Genomic DNA, 19845 nt, shown 5'->3' with positions numbered 1-19845 from the left:
TACAAATCTTGTAAAGTTGCCTTTTTAACATTTCAAAGTAGTTTTTCAAAGAAAATAAACCTTAAATTAACTCAAACCTGTACTTAAACAAAAATAAAACTTTCCGCAGCAGTAACACCTAAATGAAAGTGAAATGAAATACGAAACACAGTTCTTAGAAGGGAGTCTCATTAAAGACTTTGTTTCTTTCAAAACGTAAATCTGATAGATTTGTGCAAAAGTGTTTAGAAAGGACAGCTCTAGAGAAAGGAACACTGAAAGCTATGAGAAGAACAGAATAGACAGTCTGGAAGAAACAAATAACTTTCATTCTGTAGCAGCTATTTATTGTGCATTTTTCTATGTATAAACCAAATGTTTATACATTTGGTTTATACATATACATTTGGTTTATACATTTTTCTATGTATAAACCAAATGTTCACAAAAATGAGCAAAAACTAATAAAGTACAACAGTCTGGATCAATTATGCAAGGGCAAATGACCCCCTTTAATAATTCTTATCTGTTTAAGGAGTATATATTCCTTTGATACTCTCAGAAAGCTATAGACCCTCTTTCTAGTAATTGCATACACAAAATGCGGCATGAACCCCTGGAAGGTCATCCAAAATACTGAGATTGAGAAATGACACTCTTAAGAGCAAAATATGGTTACTAGTTTTGAAGAGTCAATGCACCTTTATGAAAAACACACTCAAACAAACAAACAAAATTCTATCACCATGTTGGATTAAAAAAAAAAAAAATCACACTCATTTTTGGCAAGCTTTCCATCCAAAGATGGTTAAAATAAGCCTCTAATGGCTAGGTCACACCCTTAGCAAAAAGACACATCGTGTGTTACATTCTACATAGTAAAGACCACTGACAATTAACATTCTCCTACATCCTTGTGGCAAATACTGAACGTTGGTTCAGAAAACCGTATTCCTAATCAGAAAACTGTGGTTCTGCCTTGGTTTTTTCTTTCTGGCATGTGCACACATCCTCACCAAAAACTGCAAAAGTAAACAAGCACATCCACTCTCATAAGAATGGTCTGCTGGGCAATAATAAAATCTGAATAGATCCCATGTCATAATATAATTGTATACAGTTTTATAAATTTTGGGTACTTCAACTTTTAAATAATGACTTAGTGTTAAACTGCTTTTTGTTTGAGTTTTTAGAAATGCTAGATTCCATGTGGTAAGGTAAATAATTATTCTTCAGTCTCAGGCCATGGTTGCTGAGAAGAAAAAAAAAATTATCCTTCAATCCAGAAACAGATCACTAATTAAGAATAGAAAACTTGGCCAGGCGCGGTGCCTCCCGCCTGTAATCTCAGCACTTTGGGAAGCCGAGTTGGGTGGACTGCCGGAGCTCAGGAGTTCGAGGCCACCCTGGGCAACATGGTGAAACCCCGTCTCTACCAAAATACAAAAAATTAGCTGGGCATGGCATTGTGTGCCTGTAGTCCCAGCTACTTGGGAGGCTGAGGCAGGAGAATTGCTTGAACCCGGGGGCGGACGTTGCAGTGAGCCAAGATCATGCCACTGCACTCCAGCCTGGGTGACAGAGCGAGACTCCATCTCCAAAAAAAAAAAAAAAGAAAAGAAAACTTTAAAAAAAAAATGGCTGTGATGCACATTATCAAGCAAGCAAAAGTGCACGTTAGCACCAACTCATTCTCCTGCTAGTATCAACTGACAAATAAAAACATAACAAGGGTTGTAAGCAAACATCCATCAATTCACACACAAACAAGGTTGTTATCAAAGTATGTTAATATGTTGAATGTATAGAAGATTTACTAAAAAGCTCTTGTTAAACCTGTCCTGCTGACACTCCAGGACACTAGTATTACTAAAATCCCAAGTACCAGAGTTTGCTTTGGATTTATCATGGAAGATAAATCCAAGAATGGGCATCAATGTACTTGCTGGGGAAAAAAAAAAAAAAAAAAAAAAAGAAAAAACTTTTTTAATTTATAATTTTGCGTGTTTAACACTATGGATGTTAAAAATATTTAAATTTTCCTTATTTTTGTACCAGATGTTCAACTGGGCTAACAAAAAAATTTATTACTTGATAAAATTTAAAAAAAAATTTCAATTAGGATGTAAGAGTAGTGACGATACAAAAGCATTAGTAAGAGAAACTACAATACTGTATCAGATAAAAGTTGGCTAGGCACAGTAGCTCATGCTTGTAATCCCAGCACTTTGGGAGGCCAAGGTGGGAGGACCGCTTGAACCCAGGAGTTCCAGACCAGCCTGGACAACACAGTGAGACCCTGTGTCTACTATTAAACAAGAAAAAAAAAAAGTTGCCAAAGTCACGACATGGTGAGTTGACAGGTACTATTTTATTTAAGATGTCTCTAACCTTCAAAAGTATAAATAAAAGTTTTACAAAATGTAATTTCTATTAAGTTATTTTTAAATTTAAGGTTTCCATAATTATTTCCAATAACAGATGAGGTTTATAAAACACTTTTTAAAGTCTGAAGTCCCTCTAGAATTCCAATGGAAGATTAAATGTTCATGATGAAGAATGAATTCACAAGTTTTTGGGGGGATATGAAATATTTTATGTCTAACCTTAATAAGCCCCACCTAGCAATGCAGGGCCACAATGATATTGAATTTTAACTAGATCTAGAGTACAACCTCTAAGTGTAGATTCAACATTAAAGCAAAATACATGTAACTAGTTTTGAAATTTTGAGTAAACTGACAAAGGAGTACTTTTAAAGTAAAAAAATCAATGAACACCCAATGTTAAAATATAACATTTGAAAAACATTTAAAAAATAATGAAGCTTTAAATTGGCAAAGTCCGAATCATCAACTTGCTTCAATTTGAACATTTAACACAAACAAGATATGCAGCAGCTGTCAGACGCCGTTAGTGATTCAACTCTGAAATAAAAGGTTCCAACCATAACTCTTAAAAAAAAAAAAAAAAAAAAAAAGGGCCAGGCATGGTGGCTCATGCCTGTAATTCCAGCACTTTGGGAGGCCAAGGCAGAAGGACCACTTGAGGCCAGGAGTTAAGAGACCAGCCTGGGCAACCAAGTCAGATCACATCTCTACAAAGAATGTAAAAAAAAAGAATTAGCCAGGCATGGTGGTGTTCATCTGCAGCCCTAGCTATCTGGGAGGATGAGGCAGAAGGACCGCTTGAGCCTAGGAGTTTGAGGTTACAGTGAGCTATGCTTGAGGTTACAGTGAGCTATGATGCTGCTACTGCAACTCCAGTCTGGCAGACAAAGTGAGACTTTGTCTCTTGAAAAAAAAGAGAGAGAGAAAACAGAGTTACTGATATATATCTCGTGTACCATATAATTCACTTACTTAGAGTGTACAATTCAGTCGATTTTAGTATATTCAGAGTCGTGCAACCAAAACTACAATAAATTTTAAAGCGTCTTCATCACCCCCCAAAAAAATCACATACCCATTAGCAGTCACTGCCCATTTACTCCTAACCCTTGGCAGCTACTAATCTACTTTCTTGTCCATATATTTGCCTATTCTGGACATTCCATATAAATGGAACCACACAATATGTGGTCTCTTGTGACTGGTTTCTTTCATTTAGGAAGTTTTAAAGGTTCACTTATATTATAGCATAATTTAACAATTCTTTTTTTATTACCAAATAATATTCCATTGTATAGATATGCCACACTTTTTTATCCATTCATCAGTGGATAAACATTTGGTTTGTTTCCATTTTTTGGTTATTATGAATAATGCTACTAGCAACATTCATTTACAACTTATGTGCAGAGGTTTTCAATTCTCTTGAGTATGGAGTATACGTAAGTGAAACTGCCAGTCATAAGGTAACTCTATTTTTAACACTCTGAGAAACTGCCAGACTGTTTCTAAAAGCAGCTGTATCATTTTACATTCCCACCAGCAATGTACAGAGGTCCAATTTCTCTACATCCTCAACAATACTTATTATTTTCTTTTTGATTATAGTGATCCCCATGGGTATAAAGAGGTATCTCATTGTGGTTTTATTTCTCTAATTAATGTTACTGACCAGCTTTCATGTCATTATTAGATATTTGTATATCTTCATAGAGAAACATCTACTCAAATCCTTTGCCCATTTTGTAATTATTTTTTATTAATGTTTTAAGAGTTAAAAAAAATTAAATATTCTAGATATAAATTCCTTATCAGATACATAATATGCAAATATTTTCTCTCAGTCTGTGGATTGTCTTTTCCCAATTTTTTTCCTTTTGAGACAAAGTCTCTCTCTGTCACCCAGGCTGGAGTTAAGTGGTTTGATTATGCTCACTGAGACTTGAGCTGCTGGATTCAAGTGATCCTCCCACCTCAGCCTCCCTAGTAGCTGGGACTACAGGTGCACACCACCACACCCCGCTAATTTTTGTATTTTTTTTTGCAGAGATGGGATCTTCTTATGTTGCCCAGGCAGGTCTCAAACTCCTGGGCTCAAGTGATCCTCCTGCCTCAGCCTCTTAAAAGTGCTGGGATTATAGGCACGAGCCACTGCACCAGGACTTTTTCCATTCTTTGTTTTGTTTTTTTTTTTTTTTTTTGAGACGGAGTCTTACTCTGTTGCCCAGGCTGAAGTGCGGGTGGCGTGATCTCGGCTCACCGCAACCTCTGCCTCCCAGGTTCAAGTGATTCTCCTGCCTCAGCCTCCCAAGTAGCTGGGATTACAGGCGCCCAGCACCATGCCTGGCTAATTTTTGTATTTTTTAGTAGAGAAGGGGTTTCACCACATTGGCCAGGCTGGTCTCGAACACCTGACCTCAGGTGATCCACCTACCTTGGCCTCCCAAAGTGCTGGGATTACAGGTGGGAGCCACTGCACCTGGCCTCCATTCTTGTTGGTATTGTCTAAACCACAAAATTTTAAAATTTTGATTAAATACAATTTATCAACTTTCTTTTTACCACTTGTGCTTTTGGTGTCACATCCAAGAAATCACTGTCTAATCCAAAGTCACAACTACTTGTGCCCATGATTTCTTCTAAGAGTTTGACTGCTTTAGTTTACATTTAAGTCTTTAATCCATTTGGTGGTAACATTTTGTATACAGTGCAGGGTTAGGGTTCAACTTCATTCTTATGCATACGGATTCCAGTTGTCCTAACGTCTCCCCTGACTTAACTATCTTGTCATCCTTGTTGAAAAGCAAGTGACTGCATATACTGTAAGGTCTTTCTTCTGGACTCTGTATTTCATTAACTATGGATTTATTCTTATGTTACTATCATGATGTGGCTCTGTAGAAAGTTTTGAAATTGGCAAGTTCAAGTCCTCTAACCTATTTTCTCAAGGTCATTGGCCATTCTATGTTCCCTGAATTTCCATATGAATTTTAGGATAAAATCTTGTCAATTTCTGCAAAAAAGCCAGCTGGGATTTTGACAGGCACTGCACTAAATCTGTTGGTTAATTTGGTGAGCACTGCCATTTTAATATTAAAATTTTCAGGATCATAGCATGTGTCTTTCCACTTAATTTCAATAATGTTTTATAGTTTTCAGAATATGTTTTGCACCTGGTCCATTTATTTCTAAGTATTTGCTTTTTGATGTTATTGGTAATGAACTGTTTTTTTGTAATTTCATTTTTGTAGTGTTCACTGCAACTGTCTAGAAATATATTTGATTTATGTATACTGAACTTGTATTCTGCAACTTGCTGAACTCGATCATTAGTTTTAACAGACTTTTGTGATTTCCCTTGTGATTTTCTATAGTAAGATCATGTCATTTGTAAACAGATAGTTTAACTTCTTTTTCAACTTGAATGCCATTTAATGTACTTGACTAATTGCCCTGGCCAGACAATACTGAATATAAATGAGAGTAAATATACTTATTTTGTTCCTGTTCTTAGGGAGAAGGCATTCAGTCTTTCACCATTACATTATGTTAGCTTTGGATATTCTGTAGATGGCATTTAACAGGCTGAAGTCCCTTTTATGTCTAGTTTTATTTATTTATTTAGAGATAGGGTCTTACTCTGTTGCCCAGGCTGGAGTGTAGTGGGGTGTTCTCAGCTCACTGCAACTTTTGTCTCCAGGGTTCAAGTGATTCTTGTGCCTCAGCCTCTCAAGCAGCTGGGATTACAGGTAGGCATCACCACGCCCGGCTAATTTTTGTATTTTTAGTAGAAACAGGGTTTCGCTATGTTGGCCAGGCTGGTCTCAAACTCCTGGCCTCAAGTGATCTGCCCACCTCAGCTTCCCAGAGTGCTGGGATTACAGGTGTGAATCACTGCGCCCAGCCTAGTTTGTTTTTATGATCATTAAAGGGGGTGTTGGATGTTGTCAAATGATTTTTCTGAATCTATTGAGATAAGCATGTGGTCTTTGTACTACATTCTTTCCTTGATTGCTTTATTATAAATTGATATGGCACAACACATTAATTTTCAGATGTTAAATCGACCTTGCTTTTCTAATATACCCAAGATATATTTCCTAATATATTTTGGATTCAAAAAGATACTCTTTGAAACTTTTGATGCTTAGTCAAAAAAACCCTGATATTGTAAACTGAGCTTTAAAACACACTTTGCCTGTAATCCCAGCACTTTGGGAGCCTGGCCAACATGGTGAAACCCTGTCTCTATTGAAAATACAAAAATTAGCCAGGCGTGGTGGTGGGCACCTGTAGTCCCAGCTACTCGGGAGGCTGAGGCAGGAGGATGGCCTGAATTTGGGAGGCTGAGGTTGCAGTGAGCAGAGATCGCGCTACTGCACTCGAGCCTGGAGGACAAAAGCAAAACTCTGTCTCAAAAACAAACAAACAAACAAACAAACCCCACACACTTTGTAACTAGGCATCCCAATACTTTTATTGGGGTTTTCAAAAATTAATTCTGCTCTGGTTTTTAAAAATAAGCTTTTGAAGGGAGTTAACTGGTTTCAGAGAGATGCAGGCCAAGCTCCTAGTATTTGTGAGGAAAAAAGGGTGAATGGAGACCAGAGACTTACTGCCTCCAGAAGTGTATGTCATGGTTCAAGTCAGCATAGCACTTGGCGTTTTTTTAAAATGGTAAAATAATGCACCAAACTAGTAAAATCTTAATCTTACCTGCACGAGGTATCGTGGATCCACATTTAAATAAGGAGACAGAGGGTTCATACCAGTTACTAGAGAGAAAACAAAATGTCACATTGCAACAAAATTCTTTAAGTTAATTCAGTTAGAGTTAATCCAGCTCCTGATTGTTACACGTGTTTGCAATTTTTATAGGCTCACTGAGGGCGGAAAATTTTTTCCATTTTATCCTCCCTATCTGCCAGTTTGGGGGCTGACTCATCCTGAGACCCTCAATCCCAAACCAGGTCTTCCACTGGTGGCTCAGGCTTTTACACCAATAAGATAATCGCAGTGTCATAGATCCGATTTTTGAACTTACAAAATCCGATTTTTGAACTTACAAAATAGCCTGTAGCCCAAGCTATTTATAAAGCTAATTTCTTTCACTTTACTACAAGAATGCTTGGTGACTATGTAAATTGCAAAATAAGACTGAGAAAAGACTAATCAATTCCATGGGAAAAACAGTGGTTGGGTTGGGTTTTCTGACTGTGTACATGTTGTATCTTAAGTATTTCAAGGCAGTTCCTTCACATATTACTATTAACGATTGATTTACTGTGGCAAGGTTGAGAATCCTTGGGTCATTACCACAGGTATGTGGGTCTGTGCAAAAGAAAACACAAACTTTGAGAGGGCCAGACCTGAACTCACTAACATTGAAAACAGTAAAACCTATCATCTTTGGATCCTTCTGTATCTCAGCAGTTATTCACAAATCTATGCATCACCCATGCCTCTGATCTTTTCATCAATTAGGAGTCCTGCTTGTTCTATTTTTAATACCTATTTTGAATTGTGTTACTTATCTTCTCTATTGCTACCATCCTAGTCCGACCATCATATCTCACAGCAACAATTTCCTCCCTAACTCCTTGCTTTCTCTTACCCCTTCAATTCACTGTCTACATAGCAACTACAGTGATTTTTCTTAAGAAAATCCAAACTCCTTACCATAACTTACAAAATCCTACATTAGCTGTCATTCCCTACCTCTCTGATTTCACAAGCTTCAATTGATCCAACTCCCTTGTAACTACGAAGACAGACTGGCCTTAGAGCTGTTCCTTAAACATGCCAAATTTGTTTTGTTTCAGGACATTTGCACTAGCTATTTTCCTGGAAACTTGCCTCCCAAGCATTTGTACTGTATTTGGGTCACAGCTCAAATGTCAACTCCCTTGAGATGTTTTCCCTAACCCGCTCTAAAATGGCATCCTGCTTCCATCACAATCTCATGACTCTGCTTTATTCCCTTTACAGCACTTATCACTAACTGCAATGTTTTAATTTATGTTTGTTGGTTTACCTCAGTATTATGTAAGCTCTGTGAGCGCAAAAGTCCTCTTTTCAAAAAAAAAAACAAAAACAAAAACAAAAAACAAAACCACACAAAAACCACTATAGTCCTGCCCCCAGAAAAGTAGCTAGCACACTGTAAAAGCTCAGTAAATGGTGTTCATTCCCTGGTCCCCCAATTTACCTTAAAATCTTCATCAAATTAATGTAACAATATTGTCACATTAAGGAAGTGTATGCCCTTTGTGCTCTGAAACTCAGAGATACTAAGATTAATACGAAACTGTGTTCTAAACAGGTAAAATAGTAGCTCAGGCCTAGGAATCCCAGCATTTTGGGAGGCCGAGACAGGAGGATGGCCTGAATTCGAGAGTTTGAGACCAGCTTGGGCAACACAGGGAGACCCCATCTCCACAATAAGTCAAAAAAAAAAAAAAATTTAAAAAATTAGCCAGGCGTGGTGGTACGTGCCTAGACTCCCAGCTACTTAGGAGGCTTAGAGGGGAGGATTGTTTGAGCTCAGGAGTGCGAGACTTCAGTGAACTATAACCATGCCACCGCACCCCAACATGGGTGACAGAACGAGGCCCTGACTCTAAAAACAAAAAAAAACAAAACAAAACACCATGTGTTGTAGATTCAGTTTCTCGACAAAGGTGACACCAGGGATATGAAAGGTCTTCTCTATTTTTTTGCACTACAGTCAGTCTGAACATATTTCGTTGTTGTTGTTCTTTAGTATAAAACACCTAGAGAAATATTACAAGGATTCTCTAAAAAGAAAGTACTTTCGTAAAGGCTTTATCCACGACCAACTGCCTATTTTTAAGTCCAAGTTCTATTTATCTAGTTGAATAACCACAGTTACAAAGCACCAAAGTTCTGGAAAACATATTCGCAAGACTGAGGAGAGGCAAAGGTAAGATATTTATGCCTCTGTATACCTTGATGTTGCCTATTTCCTTTCCTATAATTCTTACCTGGCTTCTTTCTTCATGTCTATATATCACCTTTAAAGTTCAGCTTACTTCCTAGCTCCTAAAGATGGTTTCCTAGCCTGTCCCAAGTCATAATTATTTCTCACTTACATGCAGTATTACTGAATATTCTGCCCTGACAGCTACTTGGAGGCTCAGAGTATGTCGCTGTGTACTAAAAAGTTAACTACGGGCTTGCTATTTGGAATACATTTACTCCCAAAGCTGGGCTCTACTCTTAATCAAGGGCCAATCACACGGCCCACCACACACAAAACGTACAAGGCTTGGATATAAACCTAAGAAAACATGCATCATCTCGCGAGTCCAGGTCAATCACGGACAGCTTCCCCGGGAGATCCGTGGCCCTTTTTTAGGACTTTCGATCTTGAAAGAGCAGCCATGCCGATACACTAACCCCACCACTGGTACTTAAGCTTGTAAATACCAGCAAGGAAAAAAACAACAACAACATAAAACATGGGACGCGCAACTTTAGTGTGGACGCAAGAACCAGTCACAAATAACCGCAAGCTAGGCGCCATACTTACGCGGGACGCCAGCCAAATCCGCGTGCGAGTAACCTGCTCCGCCGGCTCCGAAAAAGCCGGCCAATCCCCCTGTGGTTTTGTTGCCGCTTCCCCCGCCTCCTTCCATGGTATCGCAGCAAACCTAGTGGTTCCCGCCGCTGCCTCAAGCCTGGGTGGTCCGCTGGGCCGTTACTACTCAATAACAGCGGGTAACCCCGCGTTGCCAGCGCCTACTTCACACGCTGACCTTCCGGGCGCCGGTTCCCGTCAAGCGCCACACTTCCGCTTTGCGGCGGTGTGCGCCCCGGAAGCCGGAAGCGCCTGACGGCAGCTTTCCGGTGGTGGGAAAGTGAACGAATCCCGAATCAAAGCGGCGCATTCTGAGGCAGGTGGGGTGCCAGTGGAAAAGGGAAGGCAGGCGACTGTTTACGGCCTGACTTGGGAGGCCGGCGGATCAGCAATTGCAGAAGCAGGCAGCGGCAGAGAGGGAATGGTACAGGCAGGCGCTGAGAAGGAGGTGCAGTCCATCCCTCTCAGGGTTAGTGAATGAGGCTCTCCGCCCGGGCCGGCCCGGGGACAGTGCGCTGCGGGTCCCAGCATGAATGCGGGCCCCGGCTGTGAACCCTACACCAAGCGACCCCGCTGGGGCGCCGCTACAACTTCGCCGGCTGCTTCGGACGCCCGGAGCTTTCCCAGCAGGCAGAGGCGCGTCCTCGACCCCAAGGACGCTCACGTGCAGTTCAGGGTCCCACCGTCCTCGCCAGCCTGCGTCCCAGGGCGGGCGGGACAGCACAGAGGCAGCGCCACCTCGCTTGGTACGTGGGAAAATAAAAATCTTTGTCCTTCGCCTCGGCCCGAACCTTCTGGTCTCAGTCTGAGGACCCAGGGGCTCCAGTCACTCCTTTCTGGTCTTGTGTGCATCATCACTCTGAGGTCCACTTGCTGAGCTACCAAAGCCACTAGTGGGTGAATGGGGCCGCATTTTTCCCAGTGCGATTGATGTGAGAAACTCTGATGAGCAGTCACTCACAGGGCGGAAAATGGCAGGAGACTCCACCACCTGTTTGCTTCTTCAGGTTTGATTGAGAAATTGCCTTAGTCGTCAAGGAGATCTAATTGTGTATGTGAAACAGTAGGGCGCTTCAGCCTCTAGATAGGAAGAAAACAACATCACTTGTTCAGATTCTGGTTCCCAAGGTGCAGAGCTATTAGTCTAAGCTGGCATTGTACCCGTCCCTGATATACAGTGTTGAACAAGAGAAACTTGGCCTCTGCCTTCATACCTTAAAATCTATCTGGAGAGATAGACGATACCAAAAGATAATATAATAAAAGGTAATGGATGTTCTGATAGATGAAGGACAGATTGTTCTACGTAAGTGAATTTATGGAATCGAAAATAGTCCTCCAGAAGATGAGACTTTATTCTGAGGACTTTAGAATGAGTAGGAGTTAGATGAAGAGGAAATAAGAAGTGTTTCAGCAGTGCAGTCGAGGCCGGGCGCGGTGGTTTATTCCTGTAATCCCTGCGCTTTGGGAGGCCGGGGCGGGTGGATCACCTGAGTTCAGGAGCTCAAGACCAGCCTTACCAATATGGTGAAACCCCGTCTCTACTAAAAATACAAAAAATTAGCCGAGCGTGGTGGCGGGCAACTGTAATCCCAGCTACTCGGGAAGCTGAGGCAGGTGAGGCAGGAGAATCGCTGGCATCCGGGAGGTGGAGGTTGCAGTGAGCGGAGAGGGCACCATTGCACTCCAGCCTGGGCAACAAGAGCGAAACTCCGCCTCAAACAAAACAAAACAAAACAAAAACAGGAGTGCAATTGATATATAGAGTGAACGCAAGAGAGTAGTGAGAGATGAGGCTGCAGGGTGGTACAAAAAAGTCAGATCAAATTGGATATGTAGACATTGCTAAGGATTTTGAACTCTAAGGGCATTGATAAGCTACTCAAGGGTTTTTAGTAGGGGAGTGACTTGATTAGACTTATTTGTTGAAAAGTCTGTGTGGCTGGTGTGTGGAAAATAAAGAATGGATTGAAAAGGAACTCAAGTGGAGCATCAAGACTCAGTTAAGGAGTTAATCTAGGTTGGAAATAATTGTAGCTTAGGGCTGGATGCTGGCAATAGGGAAGGGGATGGATTCATGAAAGAATGAGATACTTGAGAAGAAATATTTCTGTGCTGGAGAAGTAGATTGGGGAGTTCGTGGCATAAACATTATAATGGATGCTATGGGCATAGATAACATAAACATGTAGAGAAAGTAAAGGTGACCTAGGGCAGAAGCCTTAGGAATACCAAAGTTTAAGAGTAGACTGAAGAGAAGCAGCTGTAGAGGTGGGAGGAAAGCCTGGCTCGTGTTGTGTCAGACAAAGGAGAGCATTTCAAAAAGGATGCATTTGTTAACAGTCTAAGAGGCTGGGCAGAGCTCGGGCAGTTCTCTGGTGAAGAGTGTACACTTAGATGTCTTCAAACTTAGGGGCAGTACCAAGTAGAATTGCACTAGGCCTTGAAGGATGAGGAAGATTTGCTGTATAAATCAAGAGGAGAAAGAATTATACACGCAGAGGGAATAAGACATGCAAAAGTTGGTAAGACTGGAGCATAAGATGACAGAGGAGTGTCTGATGAGGCTGGGTGGCAGACAGGAGCTTATGAAGAAACTCAAATTCCATTTTAAGGAATTTCAACCTTATTCTGTGGTTAATGGAGAAACCTCTAAAAAGCTTTTAAGCGTGGGAATACCATTTGGTTAATATTTTAGAAAAGCGGCTTTTGGACTTTTCTAACTGCAACCCACAGCATAAATTTTATCCAGTACACAGAGTAAGAAATATATGTAACCTGGCAAATAAGCCATATTTATAACTGAAATAAATGTTTCATGAAATAATACTTAACCTTACTATGTGTGATGCATTCTTATATTGTCTGTGTTATTTCATTGAAAAATGACTGGTCATTTGTAGTTTGTGGAACACTGGATAGTCAAGACTGTAGACAGGGAGACTAGTTGCAAGAAACAAATGGCAGTTGTCTAGTAAGCGATGTGTTTAAAGGGTATAAGGAAGGGATGGATTTAAAATTTAGGATGTAGATTTCAGAGAACTTGGTATAGGGGAGAGGGAACTGAAGGTGAACTTCAGGTATATGTTCAGGTGTACTTCAGCTTCTGTGACTGGATAATTTGTGGTTTCATTAACCTTATTTGCATATAAAGGAGGAGGAGTTAGTTGCAAATAGGGGTGAGGGCCGTCAGTCCTCGCTGGTTGGATCTTAATTAAGATTTCTGCAGAAGAGGTACCAAATGAATACTTGGGGCTGTATTTCGCATGTTTAAATGTTTTCTGTATACCTGGCACAGGACACCAATTAACAGAATGTTCAAAGACTATATTTGTATCAAAAGCCCATTGTTTGAATTTTTGGGATTCCTTTAGGAACTTGGTATTTAAATTTTTATATATAATTATCTTAGGACAAGTAGGCGGGGTAGTGAAATGGATATTTATTCAGTATCTTTAAATTTTATATTATTTATCTTCCTGGGCATGTTTCTTGTATTGACTGAAATCGCTAATTTTGCTAGACATGCACCTGTAGTCCCAGCTACTTGGGATGCTAAGGCAAGAGGATCACTTGAGCCCGGGAGTTCCGGTCCAGCCTGAGCAACATAGTGAGACCCCACTTCTGAAAAAAAAAAAAAAAAAAAAAAGACATCTGCAAACCTGCATAGTGGCAGAACTGAGCATGTTAGTCACATTGTGATGACGCAGGTTTATCCAGATGTGTTGCTATAGACTTTTTGTGAAAGTGGAGTGTTCCTTTGACATGCAGGTGAATTTTATTGCATTTTGTGCCTTTTGGCTGTATCTATAGCTATTAATTGAATGACTTGCTGATTAAAATATACTGGTTACTGAATAATGTTGCTGATGAGAGTAAATGTAAATGGTATGAAGTCAAAGTTGGAGAATTACTGATCTCAGTGGAAAAAAAAAAGACTGGGTGGAAATGTCGGGAGATAACATATTGAGTGCTTTGTGAGGCTGAACACAATATTTTCTCTAATTTTTGCATTGTAATTGATCCACATAACCCTTAGAAGTAAGTGTTGTTAGCTTCATTTTCTGGGTGAGGAAATAAAGGCTTAATGAAGTGAAGCAACTTGACCAAGGTGGTACTAATAAGTGACTGAACAAAGATCTCAATCCAAGACTATCTGACTCTAGATCTTGTATCTTTTCGTCACTTCTTATTGCCACTCTTTTTGCCTTGCTGTGACTATTTCTAGTTAAAATTCCTAAGAAACCTGGAAAGCATCATTTTATGCTTACTTCAGGAGTAAGAGGGATAAAGCTCTGACACAGTCCTGTGGTGTGCTGGGAAGGAAACCTTAGGAAGCCAGAAGCAGTGATATTGCAAAGAGCAGTAAGCAGTCCTTTCTCTGAGGCCCCAAGAAGGACTGATCAATGTTTTATTAGCAGAAGATACTGGTTCCTTACCTCTTGCTTTTCCTCCTTCATCCCTTCCTCAGGCTTCAGGAAGCCTGAAACTGGAGAGAGAACACATTCTCAGGGTCAGGGCTACAGGAGAGAGCTCTCTTCTTCTTTACCATCACTGGAACACTCCTGGTTTTTCATGAAATGATGTGTGCAGTCTTTAGGTTCTTTAGACTTATCACGGGAGTACATGCTTCGTGTGTGTTATAGGAACCTAGTCATTGCATCTTAACATTAATCCTTATATTTATGGAAAAAACATGTTTTAACTTCTAAACCAACTCAAAAAATGAATGTTTTGGCATATTACTGGTTTGTAATTTGAGGATTTTTTTTTTTTTTTGAGACGGAGTCTCACACTGTCGCCCGGGCTGGAGTGCAGTGGCGCGATCTCTGCTCACTGCAAGCTCCGCCTCCCGGGTTCACGCCATTCTCCTGCCTCAGCCTCCCGAGTAGCTGGGACTACAGGTGCCCGCCACCACGTCTGGCTAATTTTTTGTATCTTTAGTAGAGACGGGGTTTCACCGTGTTAGCCAGGATGGTCTCAATCTCCTGACCTTGTGATCTGCCTGCCTCGGCCTCCGAAAGTGTTGGGATTACAGGCGTAAGCCACTGCACCCGGCCCAATTTGAGGATTTTCTAAACTATACTTGCTGTATTTGATATAAAGAAAATAAATAGAGAATACAGAACTATAGAAAAAGTTTCAGAATCAAATGGTTTATCCTCTTACTCCCTCTGACTGAAGCTCATTTTTTCTCTGAAGCCTGATCTGCTGCAGAAATGCTAAATAAAATCGTGGAAGTAATGGTGTTTAACAATAAGAAATCACTATGCGTGATTACTTTTTTGTGATAGAAACTATTTTTGAGACACTAATCAAAGATTTTTACTAGCTGGATTATAAGTATTTTGTGGAAGGTAAAGATTATATAGCAATTGAATATTTTTCTGGTATAAAATTCTCCCCATCTGAAATGTATTTCTATTATGCCATTATTTCAGTGAAAAATAAACCATTGATTTTCGTATATTTGAGCCTGCATCTGTTTTGCTCCATATGGTGTTTGAGGAGAAGTAGGTAAATAAGAAAGATCCTGTGACTTAGGATGCTAAGATTCTTACATTGCAATTTAGTGAGTATCTCAAGTCTTAAACATTTGCAAATGTTTAAGATTTTATTTCTGATACTAAAATATGATGTACATTTAATCCCTATTCAGTATATTAAATTTTGACAGCATACTTATTTCTAATGATTATATAAAATGTGGCTTGTATTTATTTATATTGCATCTCCCTCTCCTGAGCTATCAATTCTACTTTTGCTACTGTCTGCTGGTGTGTTGGGAAGGAAACCTTAGGAAGCCAGAAGTAGTGATATGGTTTTCTATCTAGTTACTTCTTTGGCATCTCAAATTTAGTATAGGCAGAATCGACCTAATCGTATTTCTTCCCTAAACACAATTCTCTTGTATTCCATATTTCTACTTAAGGCTGTCATCCTTTTTCAAGTCTCTCAAGCTCAAAGCTTAAAGTCACTTTTAACTTCCCCTATTATTGTGAAGTCTGTAATGACTCTCCTCACTTTTACTACTCTCACAAGGACTAGTTTATGTTCTTGGCCAGTAACTGTTCAATCTAGTGGATCATCAAAATCACTTTTGGAAAAAAAAAAAATAGATTCCAGCTCCCCTCATGCCTTCATCCTTCTCGCATATAGATTCTGATTCAGTAGGACTGGGGTGTGGCTGGCTTCCTGATGATCCAGATAGTTTGGGAACCACTGACCTGGACTAGTAGCTTCCTCCCTAGTTTCTGGCAAAAAGCTCTTCCCTCTTGCCCCTCAGATTTATCCTCCAGGCTGTCATGCATGACTGTGAGCCTCCTAGATGAGAGGAATCATGTCTTTCAACATGTTTTTTGTACTTCTCTTTGTGGGTCATTCAAGATCCTATTGTATGGTATGATCCTGGCTGACTTTTCAACCATATTTTCTTTTGCTTTCTTTTTAAGTTCTTTATATTTCCCTGATATTGGTGCCTTTGCTTATAATTTTCTCTTTATATGACTGCATATTTACTTTTCAAGGCATAAGTCAACCCTTACCTTTTCCAAAGAAATCTTACCGATTATGCCCATGTTCTCCTGTTCACCGAAGTAATGTCTTTCTCAGAAATAACCTTACTTCCTTTATCAGGACCTCTTTTAATAATCATGATAATTAAGAATCAACATTTACTAAGCATAAACCAGATAATGCCCTAAACACTTTACATGAACTATTTTTACTTAAATTAAGCCTAATCTCATGAGAGATAGTTATTTTGCATGTTTACAAATGAGGGATCTGAGATACAGAGAAATGACCCCTCACAGAGTAACATAGGAAGCTAATGGGAGAATCAGGATTAGAATGCAGATGTTTTGATTCTATAGCCTATGCTTTTATCCATTAGGCCATACCAACTCTTTTAGGCACCAGTCATTTTCTACCCTGTGTCATATGTATTAACATTTATGTTCTTGTCTTACCCATATACTTGAGGGCAATACTTGAGTTATTAATCTTTTGTTTAACCTGTAGAACCTAGCATAGTTCCTTGCATGTACAATATGCTGTATATGTTTTCTATTTGAAGGAATGTATGAATATACTTTTTTTTTTATAGTTTTCAAACAAAAGACTATTACCAGTTGGATGGACACTAAAGGAATCAAGACAGCGGAATCAGAAAGGTATAGAAACATTCCTATATAGAGAAATGAATAATAATACATGGATATTTTATCTTGTTGCTTTAATATTTTCTCTCTTTGTTCATGCTTTTCTATTCTCCTTTATCTATGTTAATTCAAAATCAACTTATAAGTAATTTTTTAGAGAGTCCTGTGTGCCAGGGACTGTCCTGCATACTTGAGATACCGAGATGAGAGACGAATAGTCCGTGTCTTTTTTTTTTTTTTTTTTTTGAGATGGAGTCTCACTCTGTTGCCCATGCTGGAGTGCAGTGGCGTGATCTCGGCTAACTGCAAGCTCTGCCTCCTGGGTTCACGCTGTTCTCCTGCCTCAGCCTCCCAAGTAGCTGGGACTACAGGCGCCCACCACCACGCCTGGCTAATTTTTTGTATTTTTAGTAGAGATGGGGTTTCACCGGGTTAGCCAGGATGGTCTCGATCTCCTGACCTCGTAACCTGCCTGCCTCGACCTCCCAAAGTGCTGGGATTACAGGTGTGAGCCACCGTGCCCGGCCAGTCCGTGTCTTTAAGATACTTACAGTGTAGCAGTGGCCACAGACACAAAAACGCATAATTACTGCCTAGTGTGATAGATGCAATAGTAAAGGTATGAGCAAGGCACAGTGGTGGTTAGTGTGTAGAAGAAACAAGTGTTCAACTTTACCTTTGGTCCCTAAAGGAAGACTGCACAGAGAGGTGAGTGACATTTATGACTTGAAGGAAAGGCGGGTGTTTGCCAGATACACAGCTGCAGGGAGGGCATTAGGGGTCACATACAAAGACATGGAGTCACAGAAGACATGCTGTGTGCTCAGGTAACCACAGGGAGTTTAATTACTGCTGTGACACTGGGGGTATAATTGGATAAGTGACTCTTTTGTATTATAAGTTGTTTTTAGTTCTTTCTGTTCTCTTGTAGTTTGGATAGTAAAGAAAACAACAATACAAGAATAGAATCCATGATGAGTTCTGTACAGAAAGATAACTTTTACCAACATAATGTAGAAAAATTAGAAAATGTTTCTCAGCTAAGTCTTGATAAGTCACCCACTGAAAAGAGTACACAGTATTTGAACCAGCATCAGACTGCAGCAATGTGTAAGTGGCAAAATGAAGGGAAACACACGGAGCAGCTTTTGGAAAGTGAACCTCAAACAGTAACCCTGGTACCAGAGCAGTTTAGTAATGCTAACATTGATCGGTCACCTCAAAATGATGATCACAGTGACACAGATAGTGAAGAGAATAGAGACAATCAACAGTTTCTCACAACTGTAAAGCTTGCAAATGCAAAGCAGACTACAGAAGATGAACAGGCCAGAGAAGCCAAAAGCCACCAGAAGTGCAGCAAGTCTTGCCGTCCTGGGGAAGACTGTGCAAGTTGTCAGCAAGATGAGATAGACGCGGTGCCAGAGAGTCCATTGTCAGATGTTGGCTCTGAGGATGTTGGTACTGGACCAAAAAATGACAACAAATTGACTAGACAAGAAAGTTGCCTAGGAAATTCTCCTCCATTTGAGAAGGAAAGTGAACCTGAGTCACCGATGGATGTGGATAATTCTAAAAATAGTTGTCAAGACTCAGAAGCAGATGAGGAGACAAGTCCAGGTTTTGATGAACAAGAAGATGGTAGTTCCTCCCAAACAGCAAGTAAACCTTCAAGGTTCCAAGCAAGAGACGCTGACATTGAATTTAGGAAACGGTACTCTACTAAGGGAGGTGAAGTTAGATTACATTTCCAATTTGAAGGAGGAGACAGTCGCACTGGAATGAATGATTTAAATGCTAAACTACCTGGAAATATTTCTAGCCTGAATGTAGAATGCAGAAATTCTAAGCAACATGGAAAAAAGGATTCTAAAATCACAGATCATTTCATGAGACTGCCCAAAGCAGAGGACAGAAGGTAATTTTCTGTCAGGAGTATCTCTCCAATAGCGTAATATGCTTTATAGTTTTGTAAGGGAGTTTAACGAAGCTATGATTTCTAGTAAAGCAAAGAAATGATTTTGTTTCTTGTTAACTACTTATGCTAAATTTAAACCTAGACTCCAAAGTTTAAACTCTAAAAAGGCTAGAAACAGAAAACAAGAAATAAAATAAATATTAGAAATCAGATTTTTAGTTTCATGAGTTTCCTTTTGGTATTTATGGGAATTACTAGAACATGAAAATACTAGGTTGAGAGTAGCTACTGTTTCTTCAGCCAGACATTCTTCTAGACCATTGTATATTACACTTTTTTTTTTTTTTTTACACTTTGTTTAATGCGGTGACAGGCAGACAGATGGTATTATACTCACTAAATGAGATAACTGAGATTTGGGTAAGAGAATTCGCTGGAATCATGTACCTTCTGAGTGGTAATGCTGGGATTTAAATCCAGGTGTGTCGTATTACAAAGCTTATATTTTGCCATTACCCCATATGGAATCTTAAATCCCATCCATGATTTCTGTGATTTGAGTTTCCTGAGATAGTGCAATCAGCATGCAATAGTGAGTTCACTTCATTGAAAATTACTGTGTAGATGATACTGTGAACCATGACTCATTTCTGTTTTGAGAAGGTGATTTACATGTGTTTGGAACTTTCTTCCACAGACTGTTGAAAATAAGCTCTTGAGTTTTATAAGCTTTATAGGTTTTTCTTTTGATTGTAAATATAAAACATAACGAAGTGAGTGACCAAGTATGGCGTA

At 39.7% G+C, this 19845-nt stretch overlaps 2 protein-coding genes across 9 annotated transcripts in view; one reads left to right on the top strand and one right to left on the bottom strand.

The window, feature by feature from the left end:
- The window catches only part of LOC100447345 (mitochondrial import inner membrane translocase subunit Tim23), a 34092-nt gene extending 23860 nt beyond the window's left edge, over positions 1–10232 (bottom strand). The window contains exons 1-2 of one of the 2 annotated variants that reach the window (XM_009245386.3): positions 9922–10232; positions 7086–7144 (exon numbers count right to left, since the gene is read on the bottom strand). In XM_009245386.3, the coding sequence (XP_009243661.2) occupies positions 7086–7144; positions 9922–10027 (165 nt within the window). In that variant the 5' untranslated portion in view covers positions 10028–10232. The remainder of the gene's footprint in view (positions 1–7085; positions 7145–9921) is intronic. The other variant, XM_054522321.2, reaches the window with a different exon arrangement.
- PARG (poly(ADP-ribose) glycohydrolase) overlaps positions 10207–19845 on the top strand; it is a 122414-nt gene continuing 112775 nt past the window's right edge. The window contains exons 1-3 of one of the 7 annotated variants that reach the window (XM_063727225.1): positions 10207–10289; positions 17078–17144; positions 18064–19050. In XM_063727225.1, the coding sequence (XP_063583295.1) occupies positions 17107–17144; positions 18064–19050 (1025 nt within the window). In that variant the 5' untranslated portion in view covers positions 10207–10289; positions 17078–17106. 7 annotated transcript variants of the gene reach the window in all.

The sequence above is a fragment of the Pongo abelii genome, chromosome 8 (assembly GCF_028885655.2).
Source record: "Pongo abelii isolate AG06213 chromosome 8, NHGRI_mPonAbe1-v2.0_pri, whole genome shotgun sequence".
NCBI classification, from domain to species: Eukaryota; Metazoa; Chordata; class Mammalia; order Primates; family Hominidae; genus Pongo; species Pongo abelii.
Note: the sequence above shows the minus strand (reverse complement) of the source record. Positions and strands in the feature narration are given on the sequence as shown.